Below are 27972 nucleotides of genomic sequence, written 5' to 3' on the forward strand. Positions count from 1 at the left end.
CTACTGAATGGTGGGAACATATTGCCTGGCAACTTAGGTTTTTGATTCATAGGGTTTATAGGAACAGTGATGTCTTTTCTCTCCCAGCAGCATGCATAGCACCTTCTGGAACTTGAATCCTAGCCATCAGGGAGGAAACTGTCATGGCTTGCTTTTTCTGTATCTTAAGCTGAAGTATGTGGTACCTTTAACATCAGGGTCTTATTCTCTCATTGTGATGGACCATTAAGGCCACTGACAAGAGCCTGTATTGTTCTGGGGGGACTCTGGGGCCTCCCTGATCAGTGCTTGCAGAGCTATTGAATTAGAGAACAGAAAAGCTTGGACTTCCCAGTGTGAAACAGAAGGCTAGCAGGAAACAACATTGATTCAGCCTTTGCTGAGCTTTCTTGCTGCTGCAATCACAATTAAGACCCCTGAAATCTTCAACCCAGGGTGGGGTAGGGGAGAGAGGAGGTGAGGGGAGTGCAGAACCAAGCACGGTACAAAAAGTGTGAGGAAGAATTTTTAAAAAAACAAGCTCATGGTAGTATTTATTAGTTTAGACATATTAAGCACTTCTCCTTTGAATTGCTATGCCTGAAAAGCAAAGCTTAACACATTTAAGAAGGCACAAAAAGATTTTCAAGTAATCATATGAAATGTAACTTTAAAGTGGTTGTTTTGTGTGCTTATAAGGACCCTTGAAACTTTCAGAATATTACATAATTAAAATATGTTGTAGTTTTGTTTTACATAAACTTTCTTGGCCCTAGTTCCTATCAACATTGTGTTTTCTTGTTTGTTTTCAGTTATTTGAATGACTTGGACAGAATAGCACAACCAAATTACATCCCAACTCAGCAAGATGTTCTCAGAACCAGGGTGAAAACGACAGGAATTGTGGAAACCCATTTTACTTTCAAGGATCTTCATTTTAAGTGAGTAACTTCCAAATGCATGCTTTATAAAAAGCGTGGTTGATGAAAGCAGATGCATGGACTCACAGCCAAACTTTGGGCAGAGTTCAGGGAGTCTTGTGAAAGAAGCAGTGAATAGAAGAACCCAGAGGAGACAGGTACTGCACCAGGAGACCAACAAAGCCAAAAAGTAGGGGCCCAAAGGTTCCTGCGTAGACTGATGCACCAACCAAGAACCATGCAGGGAGAGGACCTAGAACCCCTACTCAGATATAGCCAAAAATCAACTTAGTCTCCATGTGGGTCCCCAAGTAAGGGAAGCAGGGGCTGTCTCCATCATGAACTCAGTTGCCTGCTGTTTAATCACTCACCCCTAGTGATGCAGTCTTGCCAGGCCACAGAGGAAGAGGATCCAGGCAGTCCTGATGAGACTTGATAAACTGTGGACTTTCAGTGGACTGGGGGAAGAGGATAGGGGAAGGGTGGGACTGGGAGGAGTTGAGGGAGGGGCCTGCAATCAGGATATAAAATGAATAAATTGTAAAAAATTTAAAAAGTAGGTAAATAAACACACTTGATACAAATAACAAAAAAGATGGGTTGCTTTGGAAGCAAAAGGCAAAATTCATCAAAGTTTAAAGTGTTTTTATTGTTGGGAAAATCTTTTTCAGAAGATTAGACAAAATAATTTTATGGAAACAAGCAGCAACATTTTCAGAGGGATATGTTAATTTTAATTTAAGACAAAATAACCAAGCAGGGCCATGGTGATGCCCACCTTTAATCCCAGCACTCAGGTGTCAGAGGATCTCTGAGTTAGAGGCCTGCCTGGTCTACATGAGTTCCAGGACAACCAGGACTATACAGAGAAACCAAAACCAAAACCCACACAACCTACCAACCAACCAAAAAATTAAAAAACAAAACAAACAAACAAACAAAAACCCGACAAATGCCCTTTACCTGTTACTTTTACAATGATTGAACCATGCATGATAAGAATCTGGGTGGTTTAGCTAAACAGAACATATATAGTCCTGTATCTGATGAAACAGTCACCTTCTGTCTTTAGGTAAAACAGCGACCTTTGTTTTTAGAATATATGCTCACTTACAAAAATGTGTTTAAAGAAAGGTGCCTTTGAATATTTTCATGAAAAATTTCATCAAGCAAAGTGATATTTGCAGTCTGGTGATGTTTGCTTCAGGTGTGTCAGATGTGAGCCTGCTGGGTGTGAAAAGCAGTGCAGAATGGAGCCTTTAGGATTAGAAGGTTTGGAGGATGTTCCCTCCAAGTCCTCACTTGACTGAGCCAGTTTCAGGGAAAGGCAATAAATTGTCATTCACAGAACCGCATTTCTCTCCTTCTAATAAATAATGCTTTTCAAAGAGAGAGAGAGAGAGAGAGAGAGAGACAAGGATTGAATCACAGCCAAATCCAAGTTTTGATTGGCCACATCACCCAGCCCTAAAGCCTCCTTGACAGGTGCTTTCATCCAGGTTTCCCTTATGGATCACCTGCTGCTGCTGCTGCTGCTGCTGTTGCTGCTGCTGCTGCTGCTGCTGCTGCTGCTGCTGCTGCTGGACTATTAATGTTTATTTTTTATTCCCCATTTCTCTGTTCTCATTGTTCCACTGGCTGAGCCAACAGCTTACCAGTCAGTACTGTGGCACACATGCTGTGGGCTCATCTTTTGTCCACCTTACTCTCACTTAAGTAATGATGGTAGAATCAAGGAAAAGGAGGTTAGGCATTTCATATAAAGTTGTCACCTGAAGGACAAGAAGTTGACCCCAGAATGTTTTACTGAAACAAAATGCCCACGTTTTCATAGGAATCCAAGATCACTGTGCTGTTTCCTGATGTTTAAATATAGATATATATATTAATCATGATTATTACTCTTCTTTCCTTCATATTATGTTTCTCTGGTTTGAAGCGCTGTGCAGGAACTGAACAAAATTTCATTTCATTTGCAATAGCACATTCCCTAAGTGTCAGGTTTGGGTCCAAAAGAAAGGGCCCTGTTTTAAAGCCCTCTATCACACGAATCTGGAAGTAGATTACTCAGACTGTATTAAACACCATGCTCTGTAGACCATATAACTATCAGCTAATTAATAACCCCAGAGAAAGAGTGTGTGGGTTTGTATCATATTCTTCATGCTTCAGTGGAGTTGGCGGGGGGGTTCCTTCTGTTGTTTTCGTAAACCAGGGCTAGTAAGATCGGTGTAGGGAGCACTGCCAGCATTGGCTAGGGAGTACTACCGCTGTATTGGTGTGAAAGGTCCAGTCAGGTGCACTGTGCGGCTTCAAAACGTTTCAGATCCTTTGACTCTGAATAGAACCCTAGATTAGAAAAGAATTTTATGATAATGCCTCTTTTCTTATGAAAGCTGTCCTGATATCCATACCCCATGTTTTGCTAAGATTGCATTTTTTTTAAGCTCTTTGAGAGATTAGGTAAATCATTGCTTAATCTACTCGAGACACATTTTTCCCTTTCATGTTATCTTCAGGGCTTATGTTTGGTTTGTAGAAACTCAAGCAATATGTGACTGAAATATATTTCCTTGGCTTCTCTTCCATATCATCACCACAGTATCTGAAAAGTTGAAGGAAAAAAAAGGAATGAAAGGCAAAAGTAGCAGCAACTTCTCACCCATCTGCTCAAAGATACATGTCTACGTAGGCTTGAAATGGACTAGTTCATGCTGTCACTGAAATCATTTTATCATTTTTTGGTTCGGTCGGTTTTTGTTTTGTTTTTTGCTTGTAAAATGCTTGGCTTAAGACAGTCATTCAAAAGAAAGCTTTTCTATGAATCATAGCTTCCACTGTGCTCCAGGTGGCTGTGAGCCCCTGAAGTGATAAGGATCATGAGACAGGATTTCTAAGAGAAATTTAACCAGAGAGATTCATTCATAGTCAGAGACTTGTTTAAAAACAAACAAACAAATCAGCATCAGTTTACTTCCTGATGAAGGCTCCGTACTCCAAGCTGCAAGCACAGTTATATATCTACCACTCAATCTCAGCTTGCTATCGTGTCTGTGTGTGTGTATGTGCTTTAAGTCCAACATGCCATCCAGTGTCACTGTCACGGATTCATCAGTGATTCCCAGATTTAAGCTTTCCAAAGGACATGAGTTCAATTCTACTCTTACCTCAGAAAAGCAGCTATTTCCCTGCTGTCTTAAGTGAAGATGTAGACTGTTTATCTGCAATACTAATTTTACATAGTAGATGTGGTTTTGAATTCATTTTTATTATGTTTACTTCCATTTCTTCTTTTGGTACCTCATGGTTTGTCTAATTTTTTTCTTTTTACTGTGTCTCTCTGCCATGTAGCCTGGTTGTTATACTCGTAGGTTATTAAGTAACCGTATGTAATATCTGGTCTGGAGACATTCATTTGTTGCTCCATTTGTTTTGATACCATGCGATGATGTTTAATTGTAAAGACATTTATTACTTGGATATTTAAAATGTATTTACCTAACTCCAAGACAGTTTAGAGTCTGATTTAAAAAAAAAAAATGTTTTCTACCTAGGTCTTTTGTTGTTGTTGTTGTTTTTGTTTTGTTTTGTTTTACTTTTTTGTTTGTTTTGCTTTGTTTTAGAGACAGGGTCTCATCCAGCCCTGGCTGGACAGAACTCACTAAGTAGACCAGGCTAGCCTCATTCATAGAGATCCACCTGCCTGTCCCTTTAGGAGTACTAAGTTTAAAGGTGTGTGCTACTACACCGCAGTGGTTTGACTAATTTTAGTGACCATGGACTAAAGAATACTTAAATTGTTGTGTTTTGGTAAGGAAATGACTGATTCTGAGCCAGAGTAGTCTAAGGAGAAACTGAAATGCATTTTGGTTAGAACAGAAGGGTTTTAGATATAGATTTTTTTCCCCCATTAAGTTGCTGAGTAAACTCCATTAAGATGCTTAATTATTAGACTACTGCCCTTGGTCAGAAGTTTAAAAATAAATAAGTCTTTTTTTTTTTTTAATTCTTAAAAAGTTGTGTAAAGATAAACCTCCATCAGTGTGACAGGTGACAATGGCAAGGGTTAGTGTATTATTTGGGTCTTGAGGCAGTCTGGCCATAAAAATTACTTTAAACTTAGTTCGGTACTCACACGTTTGCTACCAGGGCATTTCCTGGCTTTTTCAAAGTTGTCATTTCAACATCAAACAGCCACTGATGTCAGTTGTCACCACGATCATCCCAGGGAGCCTTTCTTACTTTACTCCATGTGTGAAGTCTTTGAATGAGGTAAAATATCACAGGATGTGCCTACTTACAGTTTTAATTTGATGACTGAGAGATAAACACAGGTTAGTCTACAACTTTAGGTAAAGGTTCTTCTGGGTTTGAGTTTGCTAAGTGAAAATGACTGCTTATTTATATTTCTGTCCTTGCTTTTTCAGTGTTAAATGGTCTGCAAATGGATGAGGGCAGAAATGTACTGAGAACCCTTTATTGTGCTAAACACTTAGCAGAGCTTTGTATATTTCATGTTGTGATTCTTTGTCAAGTATTAGTTGCTTAGTGAAATCTCTATTTCACATTTTTTTTGTATGAATGGATTAACAAATAGAAAATGAGCTATGAGGTAATTTATTTCAATTTTAGGATCTATCTGTATGAATAGGCCTTTATGGTTAGTGTCTTTGTCTAATTAAAGAGTGATCAGCTCTAGTTAGTGATTTCCAGATAAAGATTTAATTTTACAAAATCTTTCTGTTATGAAGTTGGCACAGCTTAAGAAAAACATCCATTCCTTTTTTATAATATAAATGTATAATAGACTTTGGGGCTCACAGTTCTCTTAATGAGCTTGGTATCCATATACAGTTAGCTAATTTGCACGAGTTAGGCTTGGCCACATTTGTGCTAGATGACTTCAAAGGCTAACTTACTATATTTCTGGAAAGCCAACATCCTCTTGGAGTTCCAAAAATACCTAAGAAATTCAGACTGATTCTCTAGTTGATACAAGCTAACAGCCTTTTTGTTTAAAGGAGAACAGACTATGTGAGGATTTTTTTTTTCTTGTTTAAATAGACACTCAGAATTTGAGAAACACTGTATTAAAGAATTACAAGATTTCTGAAGAAATAGTTATGACATTTCTCAATGCTCTGTGATTTATATGCCTTATGGAACATGAAAACAGTAGTATAAACTAGTTCTTCTGGTTATTATCTCCATTTAGAGGTTTAAATACTTACAAACTTTGAACACTATCTGGTCTCAGCTGTTGTTGCTCAACAGTTTGTAGGTTCTTTCTCAAATGACAGTCCCAGACCAGTGACTTCAGCATCTTTTGGTTGTTGTTTCTGACTCCTACTACTAGAGAATCGCTGGCCCAGACTAAATATCCCAGGTTATGAGAATATATGATAGACCATCAATCCTTTATATAAGTTCAATAGATGGGAAAAGTTTTTTCATTACTCAAAGAACCAGCTGTCACATTATAATGAAATCTCTTTAGCTTTAACATTCCCCTAATCTAGAAGGCAATTTTAAATCTTAAACACAATAAAGTCTGTCTATAATTTCTTGAAAGTATTGAAAAATATTTAGTAGGTATAACTTATTTATTTAGCAGGACTTATTTAGGAAGTTCTTTGTATAACAAATGTTGGGGACATAAACAAGCAAAGGGAGACAAAAGTATTTGGTTTTAAATTCTTCAAGAGGAAAGGCAGATAAAAAGGAAATACTTAACTTTCAGGACAAGGTAATATGACAAAAAGTAGACCTTATGGGCAAACTATATTCATTTCACAAGTCTATTTTCCCTTCCTAGGGCTGTCATAACAAATTGGCAAAACCTGGGTTCATGAATAAGAAAACTTTGACCATGTTCCTGTTCTGGAGGTTAGAACTGAACTCAGTATTGTCAGGTTCCTGCTCAAAGCTCTGGGGAAGAATATTCCTGACCTGCTTTTAGTGTCTGGTAGCTGCTGGAAATTTACAGCCCACCCTGGCTTATACCTGTGCCATCTCTATTGTCACGTGTCCTTCTTTTCTTGTATGTGGGAGAAAGACTCCCTTTGAACTTAGAATTCATTCCTTGGTTTACTTTTCTGCTGTTGTGTTCCTATAGGCAGACAAGTTCATTGCTTATAGACTCTAAAGGTAGACAAGCAGGTCAGCCATTTCTGCCAGCGTGCTACAGCAGCACCTCCCCTTCCATTTCCTTTGAGAACTCAAAAGTGTCTCTAACCAGTTCAGTATTCATATTCTGTTCATCACAGTATATGTATTCTCGAAGACCGTAGAAACTCTGGGGTTTTCACTTTTCACCTGAATTTGAAATAGAATGAACTTTGCTTTCTCTATTTTTGTTTTCCTCTTCTGTGAAGTGTTTTAGGAGACTTCAAGGTGCTGCTCTAGTTCTGGTCCTGCAGGCCTCTTTGTTGACTGGGGGCGCCTGCCGACACCGTTGAAGACAGTTCTTCACTACTTAAAGTCAGGCAGCTCGAGACACCAACTACATCACTACTACAGAAGCACAAATAAGTGATTGAATGACTGAGTTGGCAAACCAGCAGAGAGAAAGTGGGGGATGGGATGGCTTGGGCTGTTACAGCGAGTGGATGAGGGATGCATGCTGTGTGAGAGAAGCTAGCCAAGGTTATGGTAGATTGTTTATAAATTGCATTCCTAGGCAATGTAAGAATTGTTGACCTCTGTTCTAGTATGTTGTATCTTACCCACTCTGCTTGCTGCTCTCTTTTGAGCCTATCCACTCTGATTTATGCTGTAGTAGGGTCATTTTGTCCCAGCATACTTTAAAGAAGAGCTTCTAGCTAAAGGAAAATGACAGAGGTAGCAGTACTAGTGGACGAGTTGAGATTTGGTTTGTAGGCCACTACTGCTCTGTAGGGAGTTAAATAGGAAAGGTTTTAATTAGTGCACCATCAAAGATAAATGGGGCCTTTAAAAATGTGCCAGTTTACAGAGTGTTTCCATTATATAAGTGGATATTTCTAGGCTGTATAATGCAGTCTATGCAAATTTAAACTTTTGCTTAACTTTATAAACTCTTGCCAGGAACAAGAAGAAAAAGGTCATTGGCATTATGTTGTTTGATTGTGTCAGGATCTTGTTCACTAACCTCCAATTGTCCATGATTGTATATTACATAACAACTGAGGAATTTTATTCTAAATTTCAACATTCTCCCTCCCTTTCATCATATTCTATAAGCTGCACAAACCTCTTGGCCCCGTTCTGAAATTACTTCATTTCACAACCTAGAATTGTTTCTCCTTTCCATCAACACCTTGCTTTTTGCTTTGACAGAACTCATTTCTCAGTTGGAATAGGGAGCCCTGATCTCTGGCTCTAATGCTCAGGCCTGGCGAGTTGAGTGTGCTCACTTTGATTTCTGGCTTCCTTTGTTGCTTCATGTCGATTGTCAGTGTTGACAAGCAGTAAGATCTTTAGTTGCTCTGATGTCCTAAGTGCTTTCATATGTTTGTTAATGGATGTCTGTGCTTTAAATTTTTCTCTTTAGTTTATTATTGTGAATTGTGTGTGTGTGTGTGTGTGTGTGTGTGTGTGTGTGTACAAACTCACACATGCACACATGCTACAGAATGTGTGTGGAAGGCACCCAGGCTTTGAACACAGGCTGCTAGCATTCTCTGGGTCACCTCAAGGACCCATTCATGTTGTTTCTTGAGAATATTTTTGATCTTGCTTTCTAGTTACTCTGGCTACAATCAAATACTTAATAAAAAAAAAAATTTAAAAAATTTCCCCCCTTTGAGAAAACAAATCGGTAACATTTTTTTCTTCCCACTATGTCCTTTTCTCCTTTCTTCCCATCCCACACTTCCCAAGTTATGTGGGGCATTTTTGTTGGCATTACAGAACTCGGAGCTTTTGAAGATTTATTGTGGTATCAAGTCATAAATTTTCCTCTTACAGAATGTTCGATGTGGGCGGTCAGAGGTCAGAACGGAAGAAGTGGATTCACTGCTTTGAAGGAGTGACCGCCATCATCTTCTGTGTGGCCCTGAGTGACTATGACCTGGTTTTAGCTGAAGATGAAGAAATGGCAAGTAGAAGCACTTCTTGGGGTGCAGCATGAAATGCCAAGTGCGGCAGATGATGCCAAGAACTTTTCTGAGAAACCTTGTGAAGTCCTTGCTTACGAAGGAAGTATTTGGAAGTTTAGGCTCTTTGCTTCAGCCTCTGCTACAGCATAAAGGGCACAGACGCTGAGAAGGCCCAGGGTGCCTTTCCTCCACCCAGCTACCTGAGGATTTCCTGCACCTGCTGCAAGGCTCATATCTCCGCACTAGTTACTCTGATAGCCTGTGGTTTTTGATATATGCTATACTTCTCCATTTATTGAAAGACAGTTTCCAAATAACATTCAATAGATTGATCTTGGGAAATATTTTTTTAATAGAAATTTAAAACTCTGGCATATAAATACAAATGAAAATCTAGGGTCAGCTCAGGTTTTTCTAAATCAAGTTCACAGGAGGGGAAATCAAGGCCAGGAGGGGAAATCAAGGCCAGGAGGGGAAATGTTGCACGGTATATACATTCATTTCATCTCTGCACTGTAGAATAAGCTAGTGTCGTTTCTGAACAGAGCCTGACGGGGTAGAAAACAAGAGCTGGAAATCATTTTCTCTCATATCCACAGTGTTGAACTAATCGGATTTCCGCTCACTCAGTTTAATACATTAGTCTTCAAGCTTCCACCTGTCTCTTAAGGGAAGCTTAGGTGATCTGTGCAACACTGACATTTCTTTGATGTGTTCAGATGTGGACATCCCTCGATTGTAACATCCCTCAGCAGGAGGCTCTCAGGCATAAGTCGTTACATGACAAGCTCTGAGCCAGTGATGACTGAATAGTGTTGAAACACTCTGCTTGCTTAAAATCTGTATTGTGCTTGTCCAGAAAGGTAAAAAATGTATTATTCTGGAATTATTACCAGCTCTAGATCAGGAAGCTGACTAGATAGAAGCCTCAATGCACTCAACTTGGCCACCCATCACCTCAGCAGCGTAATTAGAAGGTGGCTGGCCAGGAAGAAGTAGGGAGGAATTCACTTAGTACATCCTTACTTGGAGAACAGGGTCTCAGAATTCCCAACTGTTGTTGGATAGTGAGAAGAGCTGCTTCATTCTATATGGGAGAGAAAAAGCAGGAAGCAGGGGCTACTCGTCATCCCACTGTCCCGGTAAAACTGTGGTCTGTTCATTGTCACAGGCCAGGCTGTGTAGGGTCTCCCACTGGCTTCTAGAAAATTGTTGTTGCTTGTGGGAGAGGGAACGGATTCATTTTCTCTTAGGAGATAATTGCTTTCACTCAGGGCCAGCCTCCCTTCCATCACAGGGACTAAACCTGTGAGGCTTTTGTTGCTTGCTTTTGAAATAATCTGAAGTGACTCAGACAGAACGGGTCAGAGACAAAATTGGAGTTGAGATAACAAGTGGGATGTCCTTCAGAGTGCTACATGGTTTTCAGCCGAAAGGACCTGGCCTGTTGCAACATTTGTTCTTTTTAAAACCGTTCCTCAAAAACTTAACTGTTCATGAAAATGATTTTACTTTCTATTACAGAATCGGATGCATGAAAGCATGAAATTGTTCGACAGTATATGTAACAACAAATGGTTTACGGATACATCTATTATACTTTTTCTAAACAAGAAGGACCTCTTTGAAGAAAAAATCAAAAAGAGTCCTCTCACGATATGCTATCCAGAATATGCAGGTATTTGACTTTCTTGGAATAACTTAGCAAATCAGATGTCTAAGTGAAATTTCTTCTAAGGCAAGATTTTCAGTAGTTCCTTTGAATTTATTCGCTTACTAATTCTTGCCCTGGAAAGCATATTTTTCAAACTGCACTTGAGCACAAATAGTCCTTTAAGGTGTGGATTAGTTTTCTGTAAATCCCTTGTTTGTTTTCTGGAAAAGCTTTTAGGTAATTTCCATGTCTTTATGAATTTAAAAACTGACTGGTTCATACCATGGCCAGATCTTGTTTATTGGACAAACAAGATAGATAAAATCTCTCTCTGCTCACTAGCTTATCTCAGACATACGCATGCTAATAAGCACACGATAAACAGTAGCAGACATCTTGCTTCTGTAAGAAGACAAAGTGTAGAGAAACCAGTGAGGCAGGTGGCTCCTCCACGGGGCAAGAAAGTTTCATAGGAAACCCAGGTCCTGAGAATGATCCTCTCTATGGTGCTGTAGTTTTGCTGCTATGGATAGTGTACCTTTATTGAGCAAAGACCCAGCTCTGACAAAATTAGGTCTGTGATCTTGAACAAAGCAGATACTTCATCTAAGTTCATTGCCTCATCTGTAAAATTAGGAACTGGGCTAAAACATTGGTTTTAACTTGGTTTAGTTCCTTGGATCCCATTCCAAGCTGTTATTGAAAATGAGTCTCGTGTTTAAACGTGTGAGCCTCAGACTTGGGGACGGTGAGCAAGAAAGTCAGTATGTTAAGGTGTCCTGGGCTATATAGTAAGTCCAAAGACAGACCAGGATATGTGAGAACCTGTTCCCAAACACTCACACACACATACGTATCCTGTCGCTTCAAAAGATAAGACTGCCACTGGTTTGTATGAACTCTAAATCTAAGTTTTAAATATTCTTAACATTTACCTCAGTATGTTTAAAAGAAAAAAAAATGATTCTCAAGAACTTCTTCAAGTCTAACTAAAATTTGAGTCAATGCTTCACTGAGCAGGTTGATGGTGGGTATTGCCTGAATTTGCCTCAGAGCCGATGTTGGGATGGCCCTGATGTTGGTTTTTGGGTAGCCTTGTTTCAGGCACCTGAGTACAAGAGTTTAATGCATACACAGAGCCCACCTTGAGACCCCAGTACATCGCAAATCTGCACCCACACCTGCACCAAACAAGCTTCGTTTAATTACAGTCTCACCAGAAGCAGAAAGAAAGTGTTCTTTGGAAAACACAAGGCCATTACATAATTATTTGATATCCCAAGTGCTAAGATTATAATTTCAAATATGCACTACTCGTTATAAGAATTGGTCCAGTTGCTTCTTGTCTCAAAAGAATCCCTTTTTATGACACAAAAGAGATTTAATAGATTGTGTTCTCTTATACTTTAATATATTTTCTAACACTATCAGCTCTGGGTTCTTACAATTATGACCTTTTATGGATGAAGTCTGTGCAGCCCCCGAGCCAATTGCGTATGTCCAACTTCTGTCTGCTGACTCGTAAAGCACAAACTCCCTTTTCATTGTGAGTTGCCATTTCACCAGGGTCATCGGCAGTCCCCTGATCTTTTTGCAAACCATTGTTTCATAACCATATTAATTCTGTGTTCAATTGTGTTATTCACCCAAATTACTCTTCACAGCCCCTTGTTTCTATTTTCAACTGCTTCTTAGATATAGTTTTTAGTGCTGAAGCATAAACAAAGTTAACATTTTCTTTCTCTTTGATGTCTCATAGTTTCCACTCTTCTAGTTTTCATATATTCATTTAGGAAACTTCACATGGCAGAAAATACCTATTCCTTCAGCATGAATGTGTACACACAAAACCACACACACACACACACAGACACACACTTACTTTGCTCTTATTCAGACTAAAAGTCAGATCAAAGAATGTGTTCAGCACTCTCTTCATGTATTTCATAGCCCTTGGGGTACATTTAATTAGCTACCCAGAATGTGTGTTGTGTATGAGCTATGTACTCAGTGTAAATTACTTTACACAAGCACATTTGTAATTAATTTAGAATTATATTATAATTGTTTCCTTAACCCAACAAGACATTTTTTTTCATTTCATACAAATTTTAGAGCATCAAATGATTTAATAAAAGTTGATTTTCAAAGTTTATTATTATATGAAACAATTAAAATATAAACTTATTCAGAGGCTGTGGTTTTATTATTTATGTTGTCCTAGCACACTAAACACCTCTTCTCTCTGGGCCCTGTCATGTGGCATTCATTGCACGGTGGTTTTATGCATGGTATGATAAAAGTGGATGGGGTTTGCAGGATAGAGTTACTGCATTTCTGTTCCAGGGTACCTAATGCTAAAAAAGAATTAAGACCCAGTAAAACATATAAGAAAAACTGAAGTAGTGTTTGTATTGTCTGTAGGAGCTTTTAAGGAACATAGCACCCACCTGGATTTGATTAGTTAAGGAATGTTCTGTAGAGCACCACTTTGATTAGATGTGGGGAGACTTAAACATACTTGATGGTCTAGGACAGCAGAGAGGCAGTGCTGCAGAGCAGAGGGGCACTTTCTATACTGAATATTCATGGTAAACACTGAGGCTCCGACTGGGAACAGTGCTCCTCACCACAGCATCTTTGGGAACAGAGAATCCTGAAAGGCTGACCAGTCATTTTGGGTTATAACAAAAGAGGGATTTAATAGATTGTGTTCTCTTATGTCTTAACGTTTTTCCTAACACTAGTAACCATATAGTAACACTATATGGTTAGCTTTAGTGTACAGCACTTTTAGAAAACCACAAACAATTCAAATGCAGAGTTGTGGGGCCTTGTCCCAATTGAGCCATCTATAAAACAGCTCCTGAACCTAAGACTCAAGGAAGGACGTGGAAGTAATCATACTATAATCTCAAAAATAAAAGAAATACTTTTCGGACCCTAACTAAAATGTTCAATCCCCATCCTGAAAGGCAAAGAGGATGGACATCAGAAGAAAAAGAAAATAGGAAACAACCTCGGAACCTGCTACAGAGGGCCTCTGATTTAATGTGTCTGGTTTTATGTTGAGGTCTTTGATCCACTTGGACTTCAGTTTTGTGCAGGGTGATAAGTATGGATCTATCTGCATTTTCTACATGTAGACATCCAATTAGACCAGCACCATTTGTTGAAGGTACTACCTTTTTTCCATTGTGTGGTTTTGGCATCTTTGTCAAAGATCAGGTGTCCATAAGTGTGTGGGTTTATTTCTGGGTCTTCTGTTCGGTTCCATTGATCCACCATTCTGTTTCTATGCCAGTACCATGCGTTTTTATAACTGTTGCTCTATAGTACAGCTTGAGATCGGGGATGGAGATACTTCCAGAAGATCTTTTATTGTAGAGGATTGTTTTAGCAATTCTCGGTTTCTTGTTATTCCATATGAAGTTGAGAATTTTTCTTTCCAGGTCTGTAAAGAATTGTGTTGGCAATTTGATGGGAATTGCATTAAATCTGTAGATTGCTTTTGGTAAGATGGCCAGTTTTAGTATGTTAATCCTGCCAAGCCATAAGCATGGGAGATCTTTCCATCTTCTCATATCTTCTTGAATTCTTTCTTCAGAGACTTGAATTTTTTTTCATACAAGTCTTTGACTTGCTTGGTTAGGGTTACACCAAGGTACTTTATGTCATTTGTGGCTATTGTGAAGGGTGTTGTTTCCCTAATTTCTTTCTCAGCCCTTTTGTCTTTTGTATGCAGGAGGGCTACTGATTTTTTTGAGTTAATTTTGTATCCGGCCACTTTGCTGAAGGTGTTTATCAGCTGTAGGAGTTCCCTGGTAGAGTTTTTGGGGTCACTCATGTATACTATCATATCATCTGCAAATAGTGATAATTTGACTTCTTCCTTTCCCATCTGCATCCCCTTGATCTCCTTCAACTGTCTTATTGCTCTAGCAAGGACTTCCAGAACTATGTTGAAGAGATAGGGAGAGAGTGGGCAGCCTTGTCTTGTCCCAAAGAAATAATTTTTAAAAAGAGAAGGGAGGAGAGGTGAACGCGCAAAATAAAAAGTACAGTCGAGAAACTGCACTTTTCCCAGATCCCCAAAAGCCCTCTGACCCCTTTCAGTCTCAATTCAGCTTCTTCTCTTCTTGCCCTGAAAAAGTCATCATTAGAGTGGCTTTTTCCTTTTCCATTGTTTTGCAAGCAACAGTTGTGTCACAGAGAGGACGTACGTGTCTGTGTCTAGCTCCCTTCGTCCAGCACAGTACTCAGTGTCCTTACTTCTGAATGGCAGCTGACAATGTGGATCTCTCAGCTTTCTTTCGCATGTTCGTAACAGCGCATGAACTTTCTGAATACTTCTTGAAGTTGATGCTCATGCTCTGCTAGCATTCTTTGTGACCCTTCTTTGACCATAACATATAGTTCTACCAAACCAACACCTAAGACCTGGGTCTCTGGGTCAAAGTATGGTTGTGCTTATTTTCAGATTCTGCCAACCCACTAAACAGAGTCAGTCTCCAGCACCTCCTGTAAAAGCAGGAGGATTATATAATTATCTCTCTCTCTCTCTCTCTCTCTTTTTTTTTTTTGCTTTTTGCTAACTTCATAGCGTTTAACCGTATTACAGACTTTGTATAAGATGTGAATAAAAAAATCATCACAAAAGGACAATTAATGAGTAAATATGAACGGGGAGGGGGAAGCATTCAGCCAGCATTATTGACTCACCTGTGGGTTAGCACAAAAATGGTAAGCCGACATTAGGGTTGGGTGTCTTGAATTCTCCAGCTTGGGGACGTAGATGATAGAGGGGGATAGATAAATCTGACTCTTTGAGACTTAATCAGAAAGAGAGGAAAAATAGACTAGCATGCCAAAGAGTTTTTATGTTTCAAGATGGCTTCTAAAGATTAGTTTACATAGGGTATTTTTCCTTCGGAAGAAAAAAATCATTTTGTTCTAGAAGAGAGTGTATGGTTATGAAGTCTCTTTATTTTCGATGCAGAAAACTGACCTGTGTTTTAAAATGCATTTCTCTTAACCCTATACAAGTTTAACTTCTTGTATATGTCTTTCCATGTTTCCATCTCAGGATCAAACACATACGAAGAGGCAGCCGCGTATATTCAGTGTCAATTTGAAGACCTCAATAAAAGAAAGGACACAAAGGAGATCTACACCCACTTCACGTGTGCCACAGACACAAAGAATGTGCAGTTCGTGTTTGATGCTGTCACAGACGTCATCATAAAAAATAATCTAAAAGATTGTGGTCTCTTCTAAGTTTTGCAGTTGGTAGTAAAAAAAAAAATGCATTTTCAAACCAAATGAGTACTTATATATGGATCTCTCTAGACTAGAGTCTCCCAGCAACACAGAATGTAGTCTACAGCAAATGCATCCTGGACCTGACCAAAGCTGTTCTGTCCTCTGTTTTTACCTGAACGTAATAGAAGGACCTTTCTCAAAGGTGAAAGATGGTCCTGTAATGTGAAAGTGAAGTGTAATGTTGAAGCTGGGCTCTAGTGTACTGGTGATTTCTGTGTACGTGTAAATATGCAAACGTAAGATGTATTTATAACTTTTGATTTCCCACATTATGTTTAGGTTGTAAGAGTGGCAACTTATGATTCCAGTGTGATGGCTTTAGAAATAACATAAATATTAAGTACCTTGAACTGAATGACAGAGTAGTTCTTTGCCAGTTTTAAAGAGCTTTGTTTATGTTCATGTCCTATAAATTTTAGGTACCATAATTAATATTAGGAGACATCACGGCCCTTACCTTGAGTTTATGTATACTTGTATTCATAAAATATTATTTGTACAAACATTGCACAGACTATTTTAATAACATGATTTGTTCCCTAAAATTTATGTGTTTCATGGGGATGTTCCTGCAGAGGTTGGGCACACCTGCCTTTGGATCAATTATTTAAGCATTGTGTGCATTAAAATTTTCTTTACAGAGTGCATGATGTTCCAAGTCTACACTAGATTTGTTTTAAGAAACTAAAATTCCAGTTTTTGAGGACATGGGATCTTAGACTTAAAAACACTTCACTTTTATTCCATTACTTCATTTCAATTTGAATCTTAGTATCTGGATGGCATTTCTGTTTTACCTTCAGGTGATGCCAGCTTAATTTTATATACTTAAATAACCACAGTTTTATTTATAATGAAGTTTAGGTGAATGATGAAAGCATTTTTGTGGATAAAATTTTTTTAGTATGTGAATTTTGAGGCATTCACTTATGTATTTTCTTTGAGAAATCCCTTGTATTTAAGCATACATAAGAGTTCCTTGTTTGTTAAATGACCGGAAAAATACTCTATTGCTGATATTGTCCAAGCTTTTGATTCATATGTAACTAGTTTCAAGTTCAATCCCTTAAGTCAAAAATTACTTCTTTTCCCTTAGATATCCAAATTCCTTCCACTTGCTTGAATTCCTATTTCTTTTAAAGGTGTACTATGATTTCTGACATTAAGTGGTTATACTTAGAAATTGAATAATAGCATTTAACAAGACCAGTGAGTGGACACGTGCTTAAATAGGTGTTACACAACAGCTACATCCTGAACTATGTTAGTTATGGCCATTTTTCTTTTAATCATTTACTGTGTGTCTTTGTGTCCTTGTTCCAGCAAAATGAATAGCATTCCCCAGCACCTTGCCCATTTTGACTCATCCCATAAAGTTAAGTCTTTCCATAGCTTTGCCTGTGAGTAGTTTCTCACTTGAGTTAGATATTACCATTTCCTTAGAGTCTCCTTCTTCAAGTTTGTGCATATGTAAGTGTATGGAGAATTGTAAACTACATTCACATTTATTTTGGGGGGAATTTGTTTTCTTCTTTGTAATGTAAAAAAAGTCAAAGTTAACAAAATTCCTTAAGTGTTAGTTTAGATTATTTTATGTGCCTTTCATGAAAGATAGATACATTTCCATTCATTTTACCAATGGAAGACCTGTCAGACCCACATTGTGAAGCTATGTATGAAATTCAACTATAATCTGAATAAATTCGAATGGTGGAAAATAGGGTTTAAAAGCCACAAAGAAGCACATATTGGTGAATTCCTGAACTCTTCTCTGTGTAACTGTGCTACTAATTCATCCCAATAAATTTAAATTTTTAAAATTTTACAAACCTGTTGACTGTACTCATTTTGCATTAGAATGTAGGTGTCAGTGTGTGCGAGCTCCCTACTTGGTTTCCATAGCTCTGTCCTTTTTGCTTTATCTCTCCAAGAAGCTTGAGTTTGTCCTGCCTAAGTGTTTTTGTCCAGTATGATGCAAAAATGGAAATTGCCCCTATGTCAGCTCACTGTGCCCAAAGAGTGTTGGAAAAGTGGGATCCTTACTTAAGTCATGAGGGTGTGTGCTTTAGAAGAGGCTCGTGTTGGTCTGCTCCTTGTTTTCTAATGCTTGACTGAAGATGTGAGTAGATTGATTTTGCCAGGTGCTTCCAGCATGATGGCTTACCACAGAGTTAAAACAGTGGGTTGGGTTGATCAGACTGGAATCCCTAAATCCATGTCAAGATAAGCCTTTTTTTTTTCCTTTTGTAAATTAGTTAATCTCAGATGTGTTTTTATAGTGACAGAGGTCTGCATAGCATACATACTAAGTACCGCCTTTATCCAGAGACATACAATCCAGGGGCCACATGTGGTTCAAGACATCTGAGAACATGGTCCAACACAAAGCCATTAACTAACTTAAAACCTAACGAGTGTATGTGGTGGTAGTGGTGGGGAGAGTGAGTAGAGATGGACATTCAGTTGAAACTGGCACCTGGAACTCTGCATATCCTGTCTCCATCTCTAGATGGAAAGTTCTTCATTGAATCACCTCTAGTTTACAGTTTTGGATGGGGGTGGTGTTTTTGTTTGTTTCCTGTTTTCAGGTCTTTGTTGAGCTTTCCCTTAAAACGGCTTGTTGATGAAATTCAGTCAACCACTTATAATCTAGATTGGCATGCTTAATATATAATTGGGACTATAATGCCCTCTGTTTTAATGTACACTGGCTCTGACTTGTCAAAAAAATTGACTATTATTTAAAGCTTCCCAGTCAAAGCCTCTCAGCCCATTTCAGAACTTCTGAATCCTCTTTTATACTGCATGCAATTAGTGCACTGTGCTTGGCCCAGATTTTCTGTGAGTGTCATGTGGATAGGCTTTAAAACCCTGCTTAGGTGTGTCCTCAGAAAGATTGGAATCCGTCTACCTTAAGATCCAGTTATACCTGTCTTCGGTATATACCCAAAGGACACTTCATCCTACCGCAAGGACTTCTTAAACCATGTTCACTGCTGATCTATTTGTAATGGCTAGAAATTGGGAAAAACCTAGATGTCCCTCAAAAGAAGAATGGATGAAGAGAGTGTGGTACATTTACACAATGGAGTATATTATTCGGATTTTTTTTTTTTTTATAAAATGACATCATGAAAATTTCAGGCAAGTGGGTAGAAGAAAAAATCATCCTGTGTAAGGTAACCCAGACCCAGAAAGACAAATAGTAATTATCTGCTTATATCTGGATATTAGTCATTAAGTAAATAATAACCAAATTACAATCTGTAGACCCAGAGAAGCTAGGCATAGAAGAAAGGACTGGGGGGGGGTGAGCGCATGGCTCTTCTGGGGAGACAGAACCCCAGTTGGCCATCTCTTGTCACCAAACAAAACTTCCAGTTCAAGGATTGAGTTTTTGGCAAAAAAATTCTTACGGAAATCCCCAAACAACCCAGAAGAAAATAGGTTGCTCTCCACAAACTGACAGCAGGACCCCATTGCTGGGAACAACACACAGACAACATTGAATATGGAGAAGTCAAGCTGGTGCCTATATAAAGCCTTCACCCTACATTCTAGTGTCTTTGGTATGGGAAGTTACTCTGCAGGCTGTCAGATGGGAAGTATAAACACCAACCACAAAATCTATGGCATAAAATCTGCTGTCCTGCCTACATAATATGCTAGTGTTATAGTGGCACAGACCTTGTGGGATTAACCAACCAATGTATGGTTTGACTTAAAGCCCACTCCATGAGAAGGTACCCATGCCTGATGCAGTATCTAAGAACCAGAGACAAGCTAGCCCAGAGACCTAGTGTAAAACTAAGTAATACTGATCTTAAAGAAAAAGTATCAATAAAGTCACTCCTAATGATATCCTGCTATATTCATAGATCAGTAGTTTATTCAGTCATCATGAGAGAAGCTTCCTGCAGCAGATGGTAAAGGATGCAGAGACCCACAGCCAGACATTACAGAGACAGAGTCCTTGAAATGCACAGCACTAAATGGTATGTCTCTGTCAAATTCCTCCCCATCAGTGCTCAGGGAATGCTGTGGAAGAGGGGGTGGAGAGAGTGTAAGAGCCAGAGGGGAAGAAGAAGGACACCGGGAGAATAAGACACTCTGAATCAACTGAGCAAGGCTCATATGAGCTCACAGAGACTGAAGCAGAAAGCACAGAGCCTACATGGGTCTACAGTAAGTTATAGCTTTCAGCTTAGTATTTTATGAGACTCCCGAGTGTGTGAATGAGTAGGTCTCAGATTCTTGTGCCTGCTCTTGAGGCTCTTTTCCTTTTGTTGGGATGCCTTGCCCAGCCTCAATGTAATGGTTCTTGTTTTGTCTTATTAAATATTATTTTGTCATATTTGATTGTTATCCCTTAGAAGCCTGTTCTTTTCTAATGATACAGAGAGGGAGTGAATCTGGAGGGGAGGTAGTTGGTGAGCAACTGGCATGAGTAGAGTGAGGGGAAACTGTAATCAGGATATATTGTATGAGAAAATCGATTTTCAGTAAAGGAAAAATTATACAAAAAAACATTTTTTTAAAAATTGCCTACTACATGGGACATATTCATTCCATCTATCATTTCATGCCTTTTATTTGTGATACTTTATATTCTAGGATTTGTTCTTTAGCCTGTTCTTTGAGGAATTGTGTGGTTTTGGAAGGCTGCCATTCCAATCACATTTCTTACTTTCTTGATTGTAAGCTTAAGCCTGCCAATACAATTACACATCCTTGAGCAGGGGACCCAGACTAGCCGACATACAGTCTCAGTTTCCATTCATAGAGCCAATAAGGATTTTGTGATTCAATAGTAGCCTTCATTTCAGTACATCTCTGAAAAACTATGCCTGTACTTCATCTGATTCAAACATATCCAACCTTTTTGAGAAAAGATAAATGTGTGTGTTCCTATTGAATGCTACCAACCAGTTGAGGTAATGGCTCTGATAAGTAAATTTTACATGACCAAATCAAGATTTCAAGTAGAGGACGACATGTCTCTGGGGGGGGGGGGGGGAGGAGGAGGCTAAAGAATCATCTTCTTTTCAGAAAAGATATTCTGAGAGTTTTTCACTTCTTTTCACTCATGGCTTCTCTGAACCCTGACACTTTTTTATGTCACAAAACATACAATCTATGTTATGTCTATGTTGTATACAGCCATGAGGGTAGTGCAGGGCATAGTAGTTATGTATTTTTACATAATATTTTTGTCTGCAGAACTACCCACTACTCTTAGTATCTTTAATGCACTTATTTAATAAGGTGACAGGTGTTGTGACTATTGATGCTGTGATTTGCTTAGCATGCTATTTTACAGAAGTCTGGGTTCACAGTCGACTCTCTTATCAATTAGTGGCTCTAACACATTTTTATCATTTTAGGAAATAAATGCTAAATAAACGATTCCTCTTAATGACTGTTGTCAATCTAAAGCTTATGGGAATTTTAACCATTTAGAAGAATACAGCATGTGGGAAGCCCTTAATAAATTTTGCTGTTATTTGGCTACAAAGAATGTTTTATTTTAGAGTTTGTTTGTTTACTTTGTGTGTGTGTGTGTGTGTGTGTGTGTGTGTATCTGTGTGTGTGCATGTGTATCTGTGTGTGTGTGTGTGTGTGTGTGTGTGTGTGTGTGTGTGTGGTGTGTATCTCCACAGAGGTAGGAAATATATCAGATCCCTTGGAGCTGGGCTGTTTGGGGTTTCTCAATGTGTATGCTGTGAACCCAACTACACTCTTAACTGAGCTGAGCTACTTCTCCAAACCCCATCTTAGGGTAAATGTAAATCATAATAAGTGCCTGACAAATATTTATTAATGAATGTTTTGTATGAAATACCTCAAAAACTAATTACATAATTCATCTTTAGGTTAAAATATTCCTAGTGTCTTATGTTGTTACTGGTACTAGAAAACTCAAATGAGAGAAAAAAAATGCCTATGTCCTAGGACACCTGTTACTTTTAATAATGTAGTGAAAACTATTGTGATTGCTTAGTATGTTATTTTACAGAAGTCTGGGTTCACAGTCGACTCTCTTATTAATTAGTTGTTCTAACATATTTTTATCATTTTAGGAAATAAATGCTAAAGAAATGATTCTTTGCAATTGTAAAGTTAGCTTGGGAAAATTTCTTCGAGTTGTTTTTCATAACCCTGCCTTTAGAGTTAAAATGATGCATTTAAATCCAACTTTGTATTTCACAATCCCTCTGGCCTGTTTCCCAGGCATTTTTTCTTCCTTTATTGCTTTGGTGTTTATAGGGATTTTTTTTTATTTACTTCTATTTTCTTAGTTACATTAAAAGTTATGAAACACATATCATCAAGTCTAGAGACACCCAAGTTGCAGACAGATATTGGCTGAGTTACCCAGACCAGAGCTGGGGAAGCGTCACTGTGACAGCCTTGCTATGTATGCAATCCGAAGTACCATGGAAATAGTCAAGCAGTTCCAGATTTTGTGATTTTTCTTGCCAATGTTGTATAATGGAGACATGCTATCGTTGTAAAGGGAGAGTTCTTATAATAAACTTAAAAAGGATTAAAAAAATCAGATATATTGAAGAAAACCTGCACAGAACACCAACCTGAGCAGGTACTGGTTAGCCAGCATTGGTTAATGAAGGTGCCCTTCCTACTTGAATGCTATAATGCACAGTCTCTTTAAGGAAGTACGTAGAATGTGACCCTCAGAACATAGTGGCTAAAGAAATTTCTTCTCCCTCTGCAGTGTCTAAAGTGTGCTGTGCTTTGAATGTGTCCATATGCTCATATTTTGACCACTTAAATCCAAATTTCATATGTTGTGGTATGTGGAGGTTAGGACACTAGAAGGTAAATAGGAATGGATTAATTTATGAGACATGGGTTCTGTAGTAGAATCTGTGGCTTTGTAAGAGGAAAGAGAGCTCTGGACTCAAAATCTACACCCTCATTGTATAACACCCTCACAGATTCTAGATACTAGAACGCAACCTTCTCAACTATAAGGGGCCTGCAGAGACTGATACTCCAATTAAGAACCATGCATGGAGAGGACCTAGATCCCTTATTCAAAGGAAGCCCATAGGCTGTTCAGTTTCCACGTGGGTTGCCTAGTAAGGGGAAAAGGGACTATCTCTGACATGAACTCAGTGGCCAGTTCTTTGATCACCTCCCCCTGGGGAGTGCAGCCTTGACAGGCCACAGAAGAAAATGATGCACCAGCCCTGATGAGACCCGACAAGCTAGGGTCAGGTAGAAGGGGAGGAGGTCCTCCCCTGTCAAGGGTCTAAGGAAAGGACATGGGGAGAAGAAGAAGGGAGGGTGAAAGTGGAAGGAGACGAAGGAGGGGGCTGCAGCAGGGATTCAAAGTGAACAAATTTTAATAAATAAATCAATTAATTAATTAAAAATAATTTTAAAAAGAAGAAGAATATCTTCAGGTATTGTGTTAAAGCTACAGGAAACAATAAGATAAAGGGGTTCTTAATATTTCATTATTTTACAGACATACCAAGCATATTCACTATTTCAGCACAGTTTCTGTTTTGCTTAATTAGATCCATAGTTTTGTAGTATTTTGTTTTGTCTTTTTTTTTTTTTAAGATACCAAACTGACAAATGACCGTGCAGTTAGTTTCACTGTGAACCTAGTTTTCAAAATGAACCAATGTAGAAATGTAATATGATTACCTAAAATTTTATGGGTTTCACGCTTGGATCATAATCATTGTCAATGGAAACTTTTCAGAGTGGCATCCTTTTATTGCTTTTGAAATCAAAAGAATGAAGCTAAAGCTGTTTCAAAACTGTTCCTTTAGATTTCATTGAATGAGGATGGTGTTTGTTGTTTTCACTAATTTGAGCCTGTTTGATGTTGACTGTTCCCCTAACAAATTCTTTAATATGATTAACACAGGACATGTCTCTCAGTGCTCCACTGAGTATAACATTTGTATTTGCAATACACAGCATTATCCTTTTGTAGGTGACCAGGTCTAGAACCCTACTGTGCAAGCCAACCCACCTGTCCTAAGTACAACTACAATTCTCATACTTGGGTCCACATTATGCTCTGTTGTCAAATTTCCTAATTTCAACTGATGCTTCACAAGGACTGACCCAATGTCTGGTAAAGGGTTTCCCTGGCTGAATTCAGAGCGGAAAGCTTAGAGTCAGTCCATACTCTACTCTCGGAGAACCCCACACCTGCTGTCCAAACAGCATAACTCTGAAGTCCTATGAAAATGCCACTGTAACGGGATTCATTCAAACATATAACCTCACATTGTTTTATTATTATTATTATTATTATTTCAATGCAGTTCTGTTTGAATTCCATGAAAAGGTTTCTAAGTTTCGGAGCAAAAGATATAGTTGAAAAGTTTAAATTTAGGTATAAAAGAAGTAGATATTGGGGTCTCAACTGAATCACTGCTTTAGGGACTTGCTTCTGTAACAAACTGGACTATTTCAGATCTAAAGTGTTGTAGTTTGGCTTGATGTAACATGGTCTTTGCTGCAAAGGGAGGAAAAAAGTCCAATTTCCACTTCAAATTTGTAACAAAAGAGACAAGTGGGCATCTGAAACTCCATGCGCTAGAAGTGAGCTTTGGAATTATTTTTAGTCCTGATCCTTGGAGTGGGCCCATGTGATCCTGGAAAATAACTAAGCACAGGTTATAAGCCATCTCCAGCTGTTCTGTAGCCAAATCACAAGAGTGGTGTTTTGTTTGGTTTTTAATGTTGTGTTGTTTTTTAAAAACGTGTTTCTACTCCCCCAGACAAATTCCTTCCTATTTCCACACCTCCGGAAGCACAGAAGTGGACCAGGCATGCATGGCTGGCAGACACTCCTAAACTGGTTCAGAAAAAGTGTCTCCAAAGAGATGAGGAAGAGGATGGGACTAGAGTCCCCGAGAATCTAAACAAGCAGGTCATCAAATCCCTCCAGGAGTTGACTGAACAGCTTCGGTTTTGAGAATGACAGAAGATCACAGTGGTTTTTGTTTGTATGGGTATATATTTGTGCCTGATTTGCATGTCCGGTGCCCAGGGGGAGGTGGACTGAAATTTAATTGTCTGGAACTGAAGTTACAGGCAATTATGAGTTGCCACCTGGGAAGTGGGAATTGAACCCTGGTCCTCTGGACAAACAGCTGGTGCTTATAACCACTGAGCTATCTCTCCACCCCACAAGTGTTTTTTTTAAGAGTTGATAAAAATCTTCTACTCTGTATGGTTGAAGTTTACCAGATTTGAAAAGTTCCATTACGATTAGGTTCATTAGGCTAACCAGAAGGGTTACTATACATATGTACATATTTTAAGCAAATCTATCTTCAGAGTGTATGTTTATACGTAAATATTCCTTGAGAACTATGATAGCTTTCCACCTAAATAGTATGTATAACACAAACATTAGAAAATGCCAATATTTTTTTTTTATAATTTATTAAAACTGCCAAGATACTTCAGTTGTGGCTTTCTGTGATGGTTTCCGTTTGCTGTAAAGAGAGGTCTCTTTAACGAGGAGTGAGAGTGACACTTGTCTGCAGATAGCTGCCTAAGGTTTCAAATGCAGTAAGAAAGAAAGAATACTGGTCTAATAAAGTGGAGGTGGTAGATTATTTTCTAAGCTACATGACATCTCTCACCCCAGGAAGCCGGCTAAGCTTCTAGCACTGTGCCTGTTGAGTGGGCCTTCAGTCCAGTTAGACAGCCATCGGTTACCAACAGCATGTGAGGCACTTATCACATCTTTCCAGATCTTTGCCAAGATGATCATTGCTGTTGGTCATACATATTACAGCTGAGTGGGACTATTAATTTCTACCCTCCCTTGACACCATTCACAGTATAGGCTTTCAGGGAAGGTCCATCCTGTTTCTATGAACAGAACTGGGGCACAGCATGCTGTCCTCCAGGTATAGGGGTAGAAATATGTAGGCAGGAAGCAGGAAGACCACAATCACTTTGCCTTTCTTCTCGGGTACCCAGGCTTCTCCAGCATGGAAATGCAGCTGAACCCAGCTGCCTGAGTCTGCAGGAAAGCTTCTCCTATGACCCACACACCACATTTCTCCATAGGTCTCTGGTGTTGCCCTGGACTGCACTGCCTTGACCCTCTTAGCATTGGCTGCAATTTTAGCTCAACACGCCAATACTGCCTGAGAGGCAGTCATAGTCACAGCAGTGGTACTGACTTCCTCATAGAGAACAGGCAGGTCAGTCAGGGCAAGGAGCTGTTCCTCTGGTACAGAGGCCAGTTAGAGGGGAACTATCACCTGAGAACAGAGCTCTCTCCCCTCCTCTGTCTTCACATTTTTTCCAAGACGTCTTCATCCTGGCCTCTTTTGGTGAGTCAGGAAAATTCTTCAATTTGGGCATTTGCTCTAAGAAAGCCTCTGTAAGGGTTTCTTTATAAGCCTCTAATTTCTGGGCTTTGCTGCTCAGCTCCATGCCCTGGCACCACACCCAAAAAGCAGGTTCACTGGGAACAGATGTTCTGGAAAAAAAAGAATCAGGACTTTCCTAGCTGGAGTACTGGAGGCTCAGTATCTTGTGCTTTCTCCTTTGGTTTACAACATTTATCTTTCACTGATTTTCCTCCCCATGGCTGGAGTCTTTGCAACAGATGTGCTTGGTTGACTAGACATCTGGCATTCCACTTCCTTCCTTGACTCTTCTGTGCTGCTCTGCTTGCTTCCAGCAGCCTCCATCATCAGATTAGATGAAATGGCTGAAAAGAAAATTCTCCCAACTTCCCTGTTTCCCGATTTTTATTACCCGTATCTTGCTATTTCCATCTCAAGAGGCTCCACACACATGTGGTCTGTTTACATTTTTTCTGGTTTCTATAGTTACTCCATGTTGTGTAGTCGTACCTGAAGATGAGAGAGTGTAGTGTTTATCTCTCTGGGTCTGAGTTACCTCACTAAACGTAATCTTTTTAAATGCATCCATTTACCTGAAATCTTCATTTCCTTAACAGATGAATATTCCATTGTGCACATGTACCAAATTTTTATCACATGGTTGTTGAAAGAGAAGACAAGGAAGAAGACGCAGTAGTAGAAGTAGAAGAAGAAGCCATATAGATATACTATGATGGATCAATGGCTAAATATGCATGGTGGGCAGGCCTTGTGACCTCAGTTCCTTACCATGAACCCATGTAATGATGGAACAAGAGAACTGAATCCACAAAGTAGACCTCTGTTGTCCTATTCTGCCTTTGATTTTGTGCATGTGCACTCATATCATGCAATAACACACTAATAATTTTCTTATTCCTTTTAAAAAAATCTTGTTTATTTATGTATTCACTTTACATCCCAATCACAGCCCCCTCCCTCCTCTCCTCCCAGTCCCACCCTTTCTCCCTCTTTCCCCCTACCACTACTCCTCAAAGGGGAGAGCCCTCCATCAACCCACCTGAGCACATCGAAGCCAGGTAGATGCTCTTTCTTTTCTAATTAAATGTTGCCCTTTCTGTTCTGTCACTACCAAGGACAAGTTGACCTCGTGAGAAATGCACAGCTGCCAGCTCCACTTATAGGCACACCGCGGCTAAGCTCTGATCAAAAAGGCAACTTTAAAAAGCACACACTCCTTCCAATAACTCTTCCTTCCCCTAATCAATTCTAATATTTTAATTTTGGTTTGATAAAAGCAAGGTCAACTTTGTTTTCCTTTCTTAGTTTGCCACCAAGGTTTGGATGGAACCTAAGCAATGCCGTGGTTGTTATTGCTTATGCACTGAGCTTTCTTTTCCTCTAATATTTAGGATAAATATGGAAGTGCTTAGTTTTTGCTTTGCACAAGACTTTTTAGTACTTCCTCGGTTTTATCTGGGAAGGTAAAGCAGAGACAGCGAGAAAGAAGCTAGACTTCCTGATACTCAATGCTGCCTCTTCTATAATGCCTCTTCTATAACTTTGAGTGGGTTACTCTCTCCAGGACATAGTATCTCTCTTCATAATGTCTCACTTAAGTGAGACAACTTACATGACATCTCCTTGTAGCTCTT

General features: G+C 39.1%; 1 protein-coding gene and 1 pseudogene across 1 annotated transcript in view; one reads left to right on the forward strand and one right to left on the reverse strand.

Moving 5' to 3' along the window:
- The window catches only part of Gnai1 (G protein subunit alpha i1), a 78366-nt gene extending 60584 nt beyond the window's left edge, over positions 1 to 17782 (forward strand). The window contains exons 5-8 of the mRNA XM_055612874.1: positions 792 to 920; positions 8847 to 8976; positions 10502 to 10655; positions 15718 to 17782. Of these exons, the coding sequence (XP_055468849.1) occupies positions 792 to 920; positions 8847 to 8976; positions 10502 to 10655; positions 15718 to 15908 (604 nt within the window). The 3' untranslated portion in view covers positions 15909 to 17782. The remainder of the gene's footprint in view (positions 1 to 791; positions 921 to 8846; positions 8977 to 10501; positions 10656 to 15717) is intronic.
- An 8025-nt stretch (positions 17783 to 25807) lies between these two features.
- LOC129681014 (developmental pluripotency-associated protein 4-like) lies at positions 25808 to 26662 on the reverse strand (annotated as a pseudogene).
- Positions 26663 to 27972: the final 1310 nt, after the last annotated feature.

Source organism: Psammomys obesus, unplaced genomic scaffold (genome assembly GCF_907164565.1).
Source record: "Psammomys obesus unplaced genomic scaffold, mPsaObe1.curated_primary_1811, whole genome shotgun sequence".
Taxonomy (NCBI): Eukaryota; Metazoa; Chordata; class Mammalia; order Rodentia; family Muridae; genus Psammomys; species Psammomys obesus.